General features: G+C 49.5%; 1 protein-coding gene across 6 annotated transcripts in view; it reads left to right on the top strand.

Annotated features, from left to right (window-relative positions):
• The window catches only part of CUX1 (cut like homeobox 1), a 352,682-nt gene that overhangs the window by 252,160 nt on the left and 82,814 nt on the right, over positions 1-17,708 (top strand). For all 6 annotated transcript variants that reach the window (XM_032430822.1, XM_032430825.1, XM_032430824.1 and 3 more), the window contains exon 10: positions 11,863-11,967. In XM_032430822.1, the coding sequence (XP_032286713.1) occupies positions 11,863-11,967 (105 nt within the window). The remainder of the gene's footprint in view (positions 1-11,862; positions 11,968-17,708) is intronic.

Here is a 17,708-nt window from a genome sequence, read left to right on the forward strand (position 1 = left end):
GTACTGGTTAGTGGGTATAGAGCTTCAGCTTTGCAAGATGAAAAAGTTGGGGAGATCGGTTGAACGACCACGTGAATGCACTTAACACTGCTGAAACGTACACTTGAAAATTGGTTAAGATGGTGTATTTTCTATGTATTTTGCCATGATTAAAATGTTTTAACTTTTTTTTTAATGTAAGAAAGAAAGGGAGGGAATGATAACTGGCACTTCCTTTGCACGATTGCTCTGGGGGTTAGAGGTTAAAATGCCCTAGTACGAAGTAGGTACTTAGATAAATCTGTAGTTGCTGAAGAAGTGCATATTTGGTGGGAGAGTTATATAAAGTCCTGCACTGGGGAAATACCAGTATGGTGGGCATGGGAGAAGTGTAGGCGAGTTCTAACCGACAATTCAGGGTGAGTTAGAGCCTGATGTGGCTGCCCAGAAAAATGAATGCAACCTCAGGCTGCGTTAATAGAAATAAGAGTTTCTAGAATGAAGGAAGTAGTATTCTGCACCAATCTGTAGCCATCAGTCCATGCCCAGGGAATTATAATTTATTCTGGAAACCACACTATGAGGACAGCTGGGACCTCGAGTGCATTCAGGCTCCACCCCGTGGCCAGGACCAGGAAGGAACCCTCACACAAAAGAAATCAGGAGGTTTGGGGACATTCCTGATCTCTGGGGAACAGAGAGAGAAGACAGAGGGGCTTGACACCAAGCACCAGAGGAATAATTTCAGGAATTTGGGATGTGACAAGGTTACAAAGGGGAAAGCCTCGGGTGGGAACATCATGGATTCTGTCCCATAGCTCTCCAGGGCTGGCCCGGGGAAGGGGTCAGGCTTTTTCATGGCCATGGCCACACTTGGAGGCTGGAGGCTGGTGAGAGGGACCTTACTCCTGATGTAGAGAAGCCCTCTCTCAGTCCTGGCTCTCCAGAGGTGCCCAGAGCTGTGAAGGCAGATGCAGGCCAGCCCTCGCTGTGGGTGTGAGGTCAGGGATCAGACACAGAGGGAACAGGAGAGATTGCACTTGACTCCGTGTGTTAACAAAGAGAAACATGCCCAGGGTGGCCATGAGGAAGACAGTGTTGCAGGCAGGCGCAGAAGGACATGGTGAGCCCTGGGGATTCTGGGCCATTCCGTAAAGCCAAAACAAGGAGGTGCAGGGTGGGAGAGTAGGCCCACAGGAGGGGATCTAGATCCAGGTTTGGGGGAGGACTTTGAACGTCAGGCCTCTGCGTGGAAGACCTCTTTCTGAGAACGGTGGAGAACCCTGGGCAGGAGTGAGATGTCGGACTTGGTGTTCTAGAAGGATCCCCCTGGCGGGACATCAGAGAACGGATGGGAGTGGAACGACTGGAAGCATCAGTGTCAGGGCAAGGCAGACTCGGGCCCGCAACAAGGCAGTCCCAAGCAGAGAGGAGGCGGCAGGGCGGGAGGAGGGGGACGAAGGAGCCGCACGCTGGTGCAAGCACAGCCAGACATCTGGTTCAGCCACCTTTCCCATCAAGGGAAATCCCCAAGAGGAGCAGTTTACTAGTTCATTGGCATATAACATTATTTTTGCACTAGGTTTATAGTCACAATGTTCTACTGAGACCTGAAGCTGTTTTCTTGCTGCCGCACTCGTGTTTCTGTTGCGGCAAAGTGGAGGGGTGGTCAGCAGCCGACAGCCTGGGGTCTCATTTACACCTGTTCGTTAGACTTCAAGGCACTTGCCTTCATACGCGCTGCCTTGATTGGTGGCCGTGATGGTTCAGAACATTGAAGACTGTGTGATAAATAAGAAGCCACAACTTTGCGCTTTGCGACCAAAGAAAGCCGTCTGGGGACTTCGGCCATTCTGGCACTTGGCCAGCTGTACCCTCACCCGTGTGCCTTTCTGAGCAGTTCTGATGTGAGCTGCTGGAGGCACAGAGTCCCAGCCGGCAGCAGGAGGTGGTCCTTCTTTGTGAGTGGTCCTCCTTCTGCTAACCTGCTGATTCTTATGGAGGAGACTGCACTAATGGGAGGACCATCAGCTTGAAGCACAGCTTCACCTCCCCGAGGAAAAGAGCCAAGTGTACAGAAAAATGCAGAGCCACAGGAACTCCCAGCAAGGCATGGCACTTTCTTGAACCAAGGTTTCTGGGTTCCAGTGGGGAACAATTGGGTTTGCATCCCGGATCTCCTATTTCCAAGCCATGTGGCCTTGAACGAACCCCCAGGTTCCTGGTGTGTTTCCCCGTCTACAGAATGAGGGTAGTAATTCACACGTCTGAGAGAACACTGCTGAAAAAAACAAATCCACTGAATAAATTTTGAAGACCTTGATCAGCTTTATTCAACGATTCCTGAATCGGGCAGCATCCCATCCAGCAGACAGAAAGGAGCTCCGAGGAGAATAGAAGGCTTCTATAGGCAGAAAAGGGAAGGACAAGGAAAGAGCCGATTGTTTCAGGCGGGGTCCCCTTCCTATGGGAGCCGGGAGGGGTCTGTTGGACAGATGACCTCACTAGCGTTGACCAGGAAATTCCAGATTGACGGGCTAAAGGTCCCCTTCCCGGGAGAGGCTGACACTGCAATTAGGTTAGGTCTTCCATCTTGGTTTGCTGACATGGGGTTTGGCACAAGTGACTCCATTTGGGCCTGTTGTCTCTCTTTTAACAATTCTGCCCTTTTGATCAGACTCTTAGGCTAACGGGGAGATTCTCATGATCAGAATTTAAGGCGTTAGTGCCGTTCTCGGCCACCACTCTGTAGTCTCACAGCTTTCACTGATCTTCTGTGTGATATTCCCAGGCCGTGATGTTTTCTGTGGAATTCCTGTGGTGGTCACGGGATCACGACTTCAGGCTCATCGTTTCTTAGTGGGTCATTCTTTTCATTGCTTTTCTGACGTTCCAGGCTTGAGATCATTCGCTTGATGGTTAGTGGATTCAAACATGCATTTAAAGCTTTTGAGAGAATACAGCACACCAGGGAGGTTACTATGATTATTATAAGCAGGATAATTCCCAGTGTCTGGAATATACTTTGGAGCCATGGTCCCCAAGACCCAAACGATTCAAAATCAAATAAGTCAAAGAGCGATCCTGTTGAAAGAGTCCCCTTTCTAAGCCCAGTGGCTTGCTCAGTGGTTTTATGTAAACGAGTTCCTACTTTTTCAGAAGTGTTAATCCAGGTGCAGCAAGTGGTGTTGATCACAGCACAGACCGCTTCTTGTTCAGCCAAAAGATGATCAAGGCCTGTTATCAAGAACAACCTTGGCCAGAGAGTCTAAGGGCCTTTATTGAGCAGCTATTGCTTTGGCAATATACTCCGCAGTACTTTCAAGAGTTAAGGAGAGGTTCCGGGTCATAACCTCATTGGCATTTACTGCTAACCAGGGAAGTAGGGCCTGGGCAAAGGAAGCAAATCCTGAATCACCAGTGCCTCCCAGTAGGTCGTTTCTAACTCGAAATTCAGAGGCTGACCAGTGAGCTGTCTCAGTCTGTGGACAGTTAGGGGCACGTTAGATAAACCAAGAGGCATTGCCCAGTTATGCGTCAGCCAGCCAGGTATGCACAGGCCCAGGGAGAATGATAACTGCCCCAGGCAAAGATCAACCTATCGGGGCACAAAGCATTCCCACTAAGGTGATGCTGTTAATGGACAGGTAGGAGTCCTTTATGACAAATCCAGCAGTCTGAAAGGCAAAGGTTACCCCTGCTCCTAGCAGTGGCCTGGGAGATACGGGTGATGGTGTTCTCTTTCCAGGCTAACCCCAGAGTCAAGGAACAAAAGGGAAGAAAGGGTGTCCTGTTCAGTTCAAGTATGAGGTCTCCATCCAGCATCTTGGGGAGAAGCAGCCCACGTCGGTGTCATCTGCTTCTCTTCCTAGTCATTCCATGCAGAGGGTCTCCAGCATTCGAACAAGACCAGCTGTCGAGTGGAGCCTTCTTTAGCTGTGAGATGTGTACTCAAGCTTCAGGTCCCTGAAGTCTGGCTGCCATCTGGGCACTGAGGAGGATCTGGTCTCGTCCCTTCCAAGGAGATTCAAGGGCAGTCTTTGTTACTCATGAATCCAAATCAGAAGAGTGGGAGGAAATTGGAAATGTTAGTTTTGAGAGTCATGGCCAGATATTTGAGGAAACTAGAAGAATCCAGGATCCAGTCCAGTTTATAGGTCTTTTTTTATCAAAAAAAACTCAAAGACAATTAGGATTAGTATCTGCTATCTACAAAGGTGCAAACATAAGTCTTCTCTCTGCAATCACCCCTATTCTTTTTTTTACTACAGATAATCACAGTGAAAGTAATTTTACATTCAACTTGGCCTGATTATTTACGTTAAGTGCAGCAAGAATAGTGACTGACCACGTAAGCTCCTCCATGCTTTCAAAGCTGGAACCTTGTAAGCAAAGAACCAGGTTGATTTTTTTAAGGGACTTTATTTATTGGCCTCATAAAGTCAAGTTTAGTTCCTTAAAGCTGTCTGGTCATATCTGAGTCTATGCACATCTCTCAAATATGACAAGCAGGTCAAACCCTTGGTAATATAGCCAATACTTCCAATGGTGTCCTGTCACAAGGAGAACACATTCTCATTGAACTTACCCAAAAACAAACTAGATTGCTGTGAAAAGAATAAAGTTTCTGAGTTCCAGAGGGATCAGGTTGAGAAAAGTTTCCTTAAATCTGGAAAAAATGAAACATCAGTGTTTCAAACAAGAAGTCATAAAAATTACAGTCATTCTTCTCAGTTCATTCATTTCCTTGTTATTAATCCTTATTGTGCTTGAATCTAGTGGGTTTTGTTTTTCCCCGTATGTTCTGGAAATTCTTACCCAGTTCAGTTTCGTGATCTTGGTTGTCCAAAATTTGGACTTGTCACAGTCCTTTCCATGAAACCCTGTGAAGATGAAGCACTTTTGTAGGAAAACTTGTGCAAAAACATCTGAGTAAAACAACAACTCTGTAAATGACAAAGACTTCAAAATGTCCATTGTGAAAGATCTGCTGAGAGTTCATTTGATAAGGAATTGTAGTCATTTCAGTGATGTATGACATTTTAAGATAATAACTGGAATCATGACATAATACCAGGATAAATCAGATTTCTAGGAATCTCACACAATTTCTGAAACACTTATATACCTATACAAATACAACATAAAGAAGACTCAGTACAAAGCTTCCCGTGTGATTTAACAAATCAAATAAGCCGAGTTAGTTTTAACATCTCCCTTTTTATAAGGCAAGAGAATAAATCCTTTGAGATGTCCTAAGACCCCTCTGGAAAAATCTCAAAGTTAGTTCCAAGTCAAAAAGACTTCATTTAGCATTTGATTCACAGAAGTTTGTCAAAAAAAAAAAAAAAAAGGATTTTAGAACACTTGGTCAAGTAGGATCATAGGTCACTGTGACACAAAACTTACTCCTCTATTTAACCATAGTGACAACTGAAGACCTTGAAGGCAAATGTGGAAAGTTAAATAGTTGTTTTAAAAAAAAAACAAAACAAATCCTTAGCTCATTTAGTAGAGAAGACAGCTTTCTTAAGGAATCAAAGACCTGATAAAGACCCAGGAAATTATTTTGACAAGACACAAAATCTTCGTTTTCTAGGCAGGTTCTTTAAAAGGTAAAGAAGAACCTTTTAGGGGCACCTGGATGGCTCAATCAGTTGGGCGCCTTCGGCTCGGGTCATGATCCCAGAGTGCTGGGATCGAGCCCCGCATCGGGCTCCCTGCTCCGCGGGAAGCCTGCTTCTCCCTCTCCCACTCCCCCTGCTTGTGTTCCCTCTCTTGCTGTGTCTCTTTCTGTCAAATAAATAAATAAAATCTTAAAAAAAAAACAAAAAAAGAACCTTTTACAGTCTCTTATCAAGAGAAAACAGTAGTTCAAGAAAACTGTTCTTTTAAAAGAGAAAACCAGCGCGCCCGTCTGGCTTAGTCCGTAGAGCACGTGACTCTTGATCTCAGCTCTGTGAGTCCGAGCCCCACGTTGGGTATAGAGATTACTTAAAAATAATAAAATCTATTTTAAAAAAATAAAAGAGAGAAAACCAAACTCTGTGTACCAAATCACTTTTGATGTTAAAACCCACTTAACTGTATTACATTTATTCTAATCTTAGCTAGCTTAACCACAGATGAAAATTTCTTTCCAAAGATTTCTTTTCCACAAATCTACAACTTTTCTTTTCTGCATTCAGATTTTGCCCTGTGTTTTTCCTTTCACCCATTCTGAAGTAAACAGCCTCACTTTAAGACAAAATCATTTTCGGGTGCCTGGGTCGCTCAGTCGTTAAGCGTCTGCCTTCGGCTCAGGTCATGATCCCAGGGTCCCGGGATCGAGCCCCACATCAGGCTCCCTGCTCTGCGGGAAGCCTGCTTCTCCTTCTCCCACTCCCCCTGCTTGTGTTCCCTCTCTCACTGTGTCTCTCTGTCAAATAAATAAATAAAATCTTTAAAAAAAATCATTTTCTTTTCCTTCAACACAAATGCCTCTCTGTTCTTCATACATCCTTTGAAAACACAGATCTTACTTTCCTTGCATACAGAGATGTTTCCTTTATTATTTCTAGTAGTTTAATTACCCATATTAGAATTTTTAGCCCTGAGGAGCCTTGAATTTCTAGTGGAAACGAAGAAGTAAGTAATCATGAACTTTTACATCAGCGTTCTGTGGCTTGACAAATGTATAAATACGTGGTATAATTTCTAGTAACGTGGTTTCTCATAGTTTTTCAGTGTGGCACAAAATGTTTCTTACTGGTAGACCCAAATCTCTTTGGTTCCTCTGTAAAAGGATGCCCAAAGTGGATAAACCTGTGTTCAGTGATTAATTAGCCTTTTGCGATGAATCTTGCAATGAAACTGTTTTGGAATTTTGAAGCATCTTGGAGACTTCTGCCTGCCAGTTAATAGGTACCCCATTCGGTTTGTTTGATTTGGGAGTCCTTGCTTTCAAGTGCACTGCTTAAATGATCTTCTCTAACTGGAACATTCCTCATAATGGCCATTGTAATTCTAGGTTGTTTTAATAAGATTTTGCCACATTTGTAGATATTTAAAGGTTCTGAGACTGTAGTTCTTCGACATAAAATAAGCAGGTGTATCAGTAGGTGATGTGCTCAACTCTTTGGGATGATGATGATGATGATGATGATTACTGTTTGAGCTAAGCCTTTGGGTCTTTGGGAGCCAAACTAATATGTAAAAGGGATAGGCTGCTGGGTTGGGAGTGGTGTGATGTTTTACAGTGTGCCTGATTGCATGGAAATTTTCTTGAGGTTGGCAGGTGACCCTAATATCGCTCTAACCTAACCTAACTCACCCTAACACAGGAGTCTTAGAGTTACGTGGGTCTAAACAGGGACTTGGGTCACCAGCACAGGGCCAGCTTGGGACACAGGACAATAAGTGTCTCATCTCTGGCCTGTAATAGGCCTTCCTGACCTCTCTTCTGCAGAATCACTGAAGCAGGGTCACCTCTGGGGTTCTGGCTGTTCTCTGGAGTCCTGTGTGGGTATTGCTTTGGACCAGAAGTTGGCTGTGTGCTTTCCAAAGCAATGGAGTCCATCCCTTTGGGAGACTCATTTGTTGGCCTTGCTAGCCTTCCCTCTCTTTTATCTTTCTAGAGTACAGGGCCTTGTGGAGAGCAGGCCGAGAGATCATCCCCAAGGAGGGCTCGCCTTCTTCTCAAAATTGTCCAAATGTGGTGTTATGTGTCCTTGAGTATGGTAGCCAGAAAAATGGTCCCCAGAGATGCTACCTCCTAAACCCAACGACTTGTGAATACATTAGTGTACCTGGCACAGGGGGGCTAAGGCTGTTAACAGCTGACTTTGAGGTGGGGAGATGACCCAGGAGTGTGTGAGTGGACCCCATGTTACCACAGGGTCCTCAGATGCAGAAGAGCCCACATTAGAGCGATGTGCTGGCTTTAAAGATGGAGGAAGGGGCCATGTGCCAGGGAATGTGGGTGGCCTCCAGAAGCTGGAAATGGCAGGAAAACAGATTCTCCCCCAGAGCTTCAGAAAGGAACACAGCCCTGCCCGCAGTGTGATCTTAGCCCAGTGAGACCCATTGCAGACTCTTGACTTCCAGAACTATAAGATAATAAATGTGTGTCATTAAAATCCACTAAATTTGTAGTAATTTGTTCCAGGAGCCTTAGCAAAGTAACAGAAGGAGGGCTTGCCTGCTAACAGACTCGTGTTCTTAGCCAGGTCCCACCCCTGGGAAGCCATGGGTCTACCTGGAGGCTCAGCCCATTGCCAGCTCATGTGGCTGCTTTGTCCCTGGAGGGACTTGCTCATCACTGGTGGCCCCACGCCTGGGTTTTCATGGCCACACATACAGAAGGGGACAAGACACAAAGACCAGGGCCAAGTTGGGCAGGAGACTGGATCAGACACCCACCACCACCATCACCACCATTTAAAACCAAGGACCCCAAACTGGGAAAAGCCTGGATTCCATCATGTCTCAACCCTGGTTCTGGGGGGGAGTGAAAACATGCCTCCCTGAAGAATGCCTAACCACAGCCACCTCTCCCTGCGTCTCACGCCAGGCTGTGACTGGCCTCACCAGCCTTCCCCCTGGGCCTTCACCCACCCCACCTGAGGCTCTTGCCTTTGCCCACTCTCTGCCCCACCCCGCCGTGCCTCCTCCATATTTTATGAATCAAATTTTTCAGACTTCAAGGTCTAGAAATAGCTGTCGGCATCCTATATCGGCTTTCTAATGTGTCCTCCTTCGGGGGCTGAGTTGAGGGAAGGCATCCCTTACTGCCCTTCCTGGGGCCCTTCAGGAGCCCTTGAAGAGTTGGGTGGGGAGACCAGGAGGTCCCCATGGGCCTCCCTTTAGGATGAGGAGACACCCCGGACCCACAGTTCTGGCTGCCCTTCCCGAGATACAAAGCTGTGCCTTGGGCCAGCCAGTGTCACATACGTGGGGACTCATCCCTGCTTTGCCGTGGCTTGACTGGCAGAAGACTTCTTAAATCAAAGTGCTGCCAGCTGCTTCCTGCCCTCCGGCTGACTGCTGAAGCCCAGCTACGGTCTCCAGTCACCTTGCCCTAAGACGTCTTCCATCTTCAGATGCGGAAGGAATAATGACCACCTGAGGCAGCACCTGCCGGGGGCCTTAATAATAGAAATAATAGTTGATGATTGGACACCTGTCCCCGCGTGGTGGGCGCTGTCAGGCCCTGGGCTCCTGTTACCTCCTTGGTCCTCCATAGGCCCGTGAGGGCTCACGCGGCCACTGGGCTGCGTCTGTGCGTGTAGTCAGGTCTACCACCAGAGGCAGGCAGTGTCCCCACTCGTCGTGTGCCCTCCGGCTTCACTTTTCCCCCGTGCTGGTGGCACCCACTCTCGCTTCCCAGGAAAGTACAGAAAGTCAGCAACAGCCAGCAGAGGAAGCGCCTTGGGGGGGCAGCCCGGGCTTGGCAAGGGGTGGCCGCTGGATCCCACACCCCCCTCTGCACCCGGAATAGCGCGGGGCTGACCCAGCACAGCGCCCCTTTTTCTTCCTGCCTCAGCTGCCGACGATGAGACTAAATCTACAGCCGTAGGAACTGGTTCCCCCCAGCTGCCTACTGGCGGCTGCTCCCGGTCCTTCAGCTGCTCTTGGGCCTGCTTTTATTTCTCCTCTGCTCTGAGCCTCTTTAGCTGCACAAACGACCTCAACTCCTTTTGTTTTGTTTTGTTTTGTTTTGTTTTGTTTTGTTTTGTGTTTGATGTCCTCGGTGCATAAATCCTAAACGTATCGTACGAATCCTAAACAATCAAAAAGTTGCGCCGAAGTAACCAAGTCAAGCCAAATGTGGTAAAAAGGCCGTGACCCACCATGGGTAAGGCCACAGAGTGACTCTGTACGTGAACTTGGAAACCGAATGAAGTGCAGAAGCTCTGGAGAAATTACGCCAGGCGAGGAGAAAATCCTCAACAGCTAGATCGCGTCCGTGTTCCCTGAGCCACCCGCCTTTGGGGAGACCGCGCTGTGCGCCACACGGCTAAATGCCCGTAGTAGAGCCTCACCAGGCGGGGCTGCCCCGCCTCGTTGGCTGCTACTCAAACAGCTTCCCCACCAGGCTAAGAAATCTTTTTCCTAGTCCAAGAGACTAGAAATATGTCAAATACACCTCATTCCTGGCAGAGTTGTGGGGGTTTTATGCCCAAGGGCTTCGCCGACTAGAAAGAGAAGAGTAAACTTTTCAGTAATAATGACAAGATTATCAGAAAAATTTGGAGTGGCACATCCAGGATTCTGCCACTGAGGAGGGGATTTCGTGAGCACAGACAGGCCTGGCCAGGCGCCGTGCGAATTAGATGGAGCGAGCTTCCAAGCGCCCCTGGAGAAGCAGGGCGGGCGGCCACTAGCACCACCCTGGGCAGAAGTAACTGCTGTTAGAAACACCCTAATTTGTCCTGCGGCAGAATCGCCGAAGGCTGCCAAACCCATTCCTCAGCCAGCTAGATTGATCTAGAAGTACCAGGCAGGCTTACTTCCTGTATCTCTTCTTCAGTCCTTTCTTAGCAATTAGCCGACACGGGGTGCCTGGGTGGCTCAGTTGTTAAGCGTCTGCCTTCGGCTCGGGTCCTGATCCCAGGGTTCTGGGATCGAGTCCCGCATCGGGCTCCCTGCTCCGTGGGGAGTCTGCTTCTCCCTCTCCCTCTGCCTCTTCCACTGACCCTGTTGTGGTCACGCTCTCTCTCTGTCAAATAAATAAAAATCTTAAAAAGAAGAAGAAGAAGACACACGACATAGCCCTGCTCAGCCAGGCTCTCCTCGTTCATCTTTTCTCTCAGTGCAATGTGGGTCCAATGGAAAGAGTAGCGCACGACTTGCAGGCCGCGTGCCCAGTGCTACCATTTCCCAGCCCTCCTAGAGTTTCGTCCCCGTCATAACTGTAAAGGCAGGACGAGCCCGGTAATAAAACGCATGCGAATGAATCCTGTGTGCAGGGCACTCCTGTGGAGGCTGATCCCTGTGAGGTCCCTGAGAAGGTGACTGTGTCCCTGTTCTGGGGGGGAAGGAAGAAGCTTGGTGGGCAGAGGTCGCTTGCCCCCGCTCTTCCGCCCGCTGCTTCCACCCTCTCGGGCGGTGGTCACCAGCATGTCCTGGTCTCACCGCCCGGGTGGGAAATCGTGCGTTACCATCCAATGGTATTGGTTTTCCCATCCGGGAATGACACGCAAATAGTGGAAGCTTGCCCCCTTTTCTTCTCGGCCCCCTTCCTGCGGTGGGCTCCGCGCCCCCTTACCCCCAGCGGGCCTGGCCGCGCTCCCGCCTCTGGCCCCCGGGTCGGCCTGGCCGGCTGGCTGCAAAACCCAGCATCGGCATCAGAAAACTTGGTCGGGTGAAGGGTTAAATATGTTGAAATAAGCCTGGCCGTCACAAAAGAGGCGGCATTTACACCCCGTACGTTTATGGAAATACTTGCTGAAGGAAAACAACCACAACATTGTGCACGTCTTTAGGAAGAGAATGGCCAAAGTGTCTTTAATTCACTGTTTACCCGTGAGAATTACTCCCAGGAGTAATCCTGCAATAAAATCTTCTTGGTCTATGAGAATAGAAAGAAATTGAATCAAAAGACTCTATTTCCACTTGTATTTATTCAGTCTGGGAAATTCAGTGGGCCGGAGCATTAGTATCAGCAGGGGATTCCTTGCTCCTAGCGTTAAATTACTGTCATAATCGCTCAATTATTTCTTCCTTGTACTGTTTAAAATAAAAATCCATCACATTCTATGTTTTTTTTCTAGCATTTATTAGGTTGAGTGTTTAGGAAAATCAATTATAGTCAGTCAGGCATGAATTGATGAATGTTCTTGTAATAATTGTCAGTTGTTAAACTGAATGTACTTTCTCTCTCACACTTTTCATTTCCTTCAGAGGGCAGAGGTGGCTCAGAGAGAGGCGGAGACTTTGAGGGAGCAGCTCTCGTCGGCCAACCACTCTCTCCAGCTGGCCTCGCAGATCCAGAAGGCGCCGGACGTGGTGGGTAGCCCAGCCCTGTGGGGACTCTGTCTGGGGATGGGACCTGTAACGGTCAGAGGAAGAGTTTTGCCAATGGGGCATCGATGCTAAGTGGTCGGCGTGTCGCCCGCCGGACATGGAGGCTGAGGCAGGGGATCTCCTCACGAAAGAGAGGGCCCACCCAGCTAGGCCCGTGGGGAGACGGCTGGCAGAGGGTGGGCGTGTGAGGCGGGAGCCTTACCAAAATGACACCGGAGGGGCGCCTGGGTGGCTCAGTCATTAAGCGTCTGCCTTCGGCTCAGGTCATGATCCCAGGGTCCTGGGATCGAGCCCCGCATCGGGCTCCCTGCTCAGCGGGAAGCCTGCTTCTCCCTCTCCCACTCCCCCGCTTGTGTTCCTGCTCTCACTAACTCTCTCTGTCAAATAAATAAATAAAATCTTTAAAAAAAAAAAAAAAAAAAATGACACCGGAAAATTGGAGGTTTGGTCTCCACCTCGATATGTCCTTCCAACGTGAGAAAGCAGTTGGTGATGAGCGGGCAGGCCAAAGATGGAACAAAGCAGTAACCGGCTCCAAGCCTAGATGGTAGCAGACTCACTGCAAGTGCCAACATTCGGAAGGAGGCACACATCTTATGCCTTTGTATGCCTCTTGATTTTTCTTAAGATGAATAAAAATTGCTCTTAGACGGAACTTTCCCAGCTCAATCGAGGCAGCTTTGACCTGGAGATTCCAGGCTCCCGCCTTGAGCGCCGTGCAGTGACGCGGGGCAGCGCGGAGTTAAAACCTGGATATTAGAGCCGCGCCGCTGCGGTCAGACCCCAGCGCTGCATGACTTGGGGCAGGTAGCTTGACTTCCCCGGGCCTGGGTTTCATCATGCGTGTTGTAAGGGTTCTGGAAGTTCTTCCAAGCGAAGCGCTTAGAGCAAGGCCTGACCTAAAATCGGTGTCCGTCAACCTCAGCATGCACTTACTGCGGTTGGCCTCACCATCTCTGATCCGGGAGCCCCGGGTTCAAAGCTCAGCTCGTCACCTGTTTGCCCACAGACCTCAGGTAGTCAAACTTGGGCAGCCTCAGTTTCCTATGTGCAGAGTAGGAGTGGCCCCCAGGACCCTCCAGCTCCCGTGGCCTGTGGTGGGTGAGTTGTGCTTGTAGGTGCCCTAGATGACAAAGCGAAAGTTCCAGAATGTAAACCTGTGGGCCCAGGACGCAACTGGGACTTCTTAAAATTATTCCCCAGGAGCAAATCTGAAGCAGAGTTTTAGTGTGAGGACCCCTTTTTAAGAACGGATTTTTCATTTTCTGTCCTTAAGTTAACATTACGTTATAAAAATAGTTAATTAATTAATTAATGAACACTCAAGAAAACATGATTGTTTCAGGGTACAGAGAAAAAATTTCCATTTAAGGAGCCATCACAACATAGACTCTGGTATTCATTGTACCTGAAACATCCCCTTGGCTCCGTCGCTGTCCCTTCATCCAAGCTGCCTGCACAGGACCCAGCACCAGGGCTGAGGCGGGAGGAAGCCCTCTAGGAGGGAGTCAGCTCAGCTTCTCTCCCGGCCTCTGTGGTTGCCTGGGGTTCTCGAGAGAAAGCCGTCCATCCTCATGTGTCTACACGGGGCTCCCGAGCTAAATGGTTTTGATTGAAAGGATTTCTGGCACCATCCGAGACTGCAGCAACCAAAACATTTCAGAAGGAAATGAATGTTTTTGCAGGTAGAGTAAGTTGTGGGTCCTCGAGGCGCTTAAACACTTCATCATGGGCTAAGTGCAGTGTTTACGTGGCGCCGGTTCAGTCATCCGAGAGCGGCCCTGCCAGGCCTCCCCCCTGGGCCTGCGTTCCCAGTAGCCCCAGCTCCAGCCAGTTGGGGAGCAAACATAGGAAACGAGGCCAGCGGGAAAATGTCTGTTGGGCTTGGCTGGCAGGACTCGGCAGAGGAACAGTGGAGTCTATAGATCGAGCAAAAGCCAAAACCGATCCATTGGGTGTCTTAACGGAATCGCCAATCGTGGAAGGCTCGCCTCTCGACGGGCTCTTGCCCTGTGGTGGGGGCCGCGCTGGGGCTTGATCTGGTGGTCTCCTTTATGCCTCAGGACACCGCTGTCATTAGAGGTAGGTTTTATTATCCTCGTTTTACAAGTAAGGGAACAGGCCCAGAGAAGTTATTTACCCAAGGTCACACAGCTCAAACCTGATGAAGCTGGAGTTTGATCCTAAGTTGTCTTACTCCATAACGCACTCTTTTCCCCCCTCCATCGACCTACTCTCCTTCGTGTGCATTGAATGAGACAGGACATATGCAGGTCCTTTGTCAAGTATTTATAGACAAATATTAGTTCAGGGCTCTGGTGCACCACACCAGGCCACCCCTTGAACCTAAACAAACCATAATATTAGGAAACATGCCTATGTATCAGGCGACCCTACCAGGTAAGTCCACCAGATGGAATCAGCCTACTCTGGCCACTTGGTGTTGGCAGAAACACAGGGGGTCAGTAAGAAAGCAGAACTGAGGTCCCCATGCCCTCGTCTTTCCACCACTGGGATAAATATAAGTAAGGTATCTGTCTCTGAGTCTGGGGCCCTAGGCGCACCATCATTTCATGTAAGGTTCTTTTTTCCTGTCTCAAGTCATACTGTTACATCTCATCCATATTTGATATGGAAGTGGCTGCAGGATAAAAGAGGTCATTACGTAGCTTATCTCGGCCTGGGCGTGCTGATCTCCATTGGAGGACTCAGATGCACGCAGCTTGGGAGGGAGGGGTGGTGAACGGGGTTCAAAGGGACAAAATTCAGTGAAGTCCTACCTAAGTAACTTCTGCTTTTACATTCATTTTTCCCTTTGGACTGTCATCATCTTAAGGCCTTCCTTTTGTTTTTACCATGTTTTCAGACTCTACAGAGCATCTTCACACATCCTGTCCTGGCCCCTGAGCCGTCGGTGGCCCCACCCCCTGGAACCTGGCACTCGTGAATAGTGTAGGAGCCCCTAGAGGTCTTGGAAGCCTGGAGCCATGGGACTATCCCTGCTGGGACAGACTTGGTTCTGGTGCCCACTGTGGGAAGTCAGTTCTGTTCCTTCCTTCAGAGGCTTATCCCAGCCAGAGTCCTGACCCTGAGCCTCAGTCTCCAGAGGAGGGCCCAGAACCCATGTATTTTCTAAAGCCCCCAAGTGCTTCAGGTACAGCTGAATTGAGGCCCAGAGAGACACGCGGGAGCCAGCAGTCCTGACCCTCTTGGAATCGTACATTTCACTTCCCGGCAGTGATCACAAGAGCGTCTCAAGTGCCCGACACTGACCTTCCCGCAGCTGTATAGAGCGCCCCTCCTCTCGGCCCGTGTTCGCTGTGTTGCACAACTTCCTTTCTAGCTTGTTGCCCAGGCGCTGAGACCCAGGCCCAGACCTCCTTCCACCCCCTGCCCCTTGATCACCTCCTGGGCCCTTGTCTGGTTCTTCCTTATCTCCTGCGTGTCTTCAGGATGGGACAGCCAGGAAGTGAGCCCCATTTGGGCTTCGAGTAGAATGACCTTTTCTGTCTCATTTCCAAGGTCTTACTGCTTTCGGGTGGATGATCTCATCTCTTGGAGCTTATGTAAGACACAAATGACTTTGGCTATGTTATGAATGAGGAATCCGGCTTGGGTGCCTGAGAGTCCGTTGAAGTGCCCAAGGTCACACGGCCGGCGTGGGGCCAGGCCAGTCTCGGCCCCTGGAGTTGAACAGATGGCCCTCTGGGACTGCCTGCCCCCAGGTCCCCATCCTGAGTCCAGGCTCAGCACTGCCGGCTGCTGTTTCTACACATATCATTTGAACCACTTATCCCTGGTATATTCAACTTGCACTTGCCCGTGTAAAGCCCCAGCTCCCCATCTGGCTCGTTGTACAGACTCTCCCGGAGAGCACTCGAGACCATTATTATGGCTGGCATCCCTCAGGTTGGAAAATTGATAAATAAGTTAAAATGAGATAATGCGGCTCAATCTCGGCCCCCCCCCCCCCCCCCGCCATGAGACCGACCTCCCTGGATATCCCTCTCATCGTGTCCCCTCCCTGCTCCCCCAGGCCCACCACCACAAGTGCGGGCACGTCTGGCCACCCTCCTGACAAGGCCCACCAGCCCTTCTGCCACCTTCCCTCCTCACAGGTCACTTCCACATGCTTCTCTCACTAATGTCGTAGGCACTAACCCCTGGCACAACCAGGAGGACTGATCTCAGGTCCCCGTGGCTCCTGCCGAGGGCGGGGCTTCCCACACGCTCAGAGGTCAAGGGTGGGTTTGGTTTTGTTGTTAATTCCCGATCTGTTGCAGACTGGTCATTTTACAAAAGACAGTAAAAACGTCACAGCAACGTTGAATTGCTAGGAAAGTTTCTAAACGCTCACTCTCCCGTTCCGGGCTTGTCTCCCTGTGTACCGGCAACATTTTGTGAGTTGGCGCCAGTTCGGGGAGCACACTCTGAGCAGAACTGATGTGGACAGCATGTGCCGTTTAAAGAAGCAGGCAGGAAGATGCTTGCCGGGGCCACGTGCGTGTCTGCCAGGACTCAGGAGGAATGAAGGCCTTACTTTCCAAGAGAGTACAAACCCAAGGAACAGAAAGGAGTCACTCCTTTGCACACAGAGCTTTACATTCTTAAATGATCAGGTCCTTAATTTCCCAGCAGGGAGAAGTGAAAAATTGCTTCCCTGATGACTGGCTGCCCCCCAGCATGAGAACCCTGTGACAAGCACATAGTGCCTGGCTGCCAGTCTGGGCAAGAGCAAGACATGAATTGGGGTACTTCTGGGGGTGAAGGGGGGCATGACAGCGAGGATGATGACACCCCACCCTGTAGCCTGAGCTGCCCCCAGATCTCTGCTGTCACAGAGACTAGTGTGTCCTGTCCTTCCATCCCTGTCCCCTGGCTATGCCCAGAAGGACTGCAGCCACCCACCAGGAAAGCTTCCAGAGTCCTTCAGGAGCCAGAGTTCCTTTTTAAAACTTGAATAAAGGACAGCTTTAGTCCTTGGGACGTAGAACTGACTTTTTCTTCTTCTTCTTCTTTTTTTTTTTTTTTGTAATGCCTTTTTTCCTATTCTGCATATTTTCCAAAATGAGCAAATTGGGGGGTGGGCAGTAAGTTTTTAACAGCATCGGTTATCATAAGCGTTCCTAAGCAAAGAATTACCAAATGCATTCTTCCACATCTTTTAGCTCTTTTTTAAAATGCTGACTCTGAGAATCAGTTGGTCAAACACCGTCCCAGCCTCTGGATAACGCAGTAGCGAACCAAAGGGATGTTGCATTGCATCTTGGGATAGAAAATCCTAATGCTTCAGAGCTTCCAGGGGACCTCCTCAGAGCCTGCCCCATTGGCACCCCCAGCACACAGCAAGACCCTTTCTGTCACCATCTCAACGAGGCTTCTCCTGAACATCTTCTTAAAACCCCACAGGCTCACCCAAGTCTGACCCCATGCCCCTCCCCCACTTCAGTTTTGGGGTGGCACAGTTGGGGCCCAACACGCTTTGGCATCTCAGACACCCAGCCCCACCCCCTGACTGGATGCCCCGGGACAACAGAGACTCTTCTCCCTGTGCTCACAGAGTGTGCCTGGTTCCTGGTGTGCACCCAATAAATACTTGTCCATTGGCCAAATCCAGGCGCATTTGCCATGCAGACGGGAAGGTGGTGCAGGGAGGTGTTGGCAAGTGCATCCCAGCGGAGGCGAGAGATAACGTCACCATGAGTGCGCTGTCCCCATCACTC

The sequence above is a fragment of the Phoca vitulina genome, unplaced genomic scaffold (genome assembly GCF_004348235.1).
Source record: "Phoca vitulina isolate PV1807 unplaced genomic scaffold, GSC_HSeal_1.0 scaffold45, whole genome shotgun sequence".
NCBI classification, from domain to species: Eukaryota; Metazoa; Chordata; class Mammalia; order Carnivora; family Phocidae; genus Phoca; species Phoca vitulina.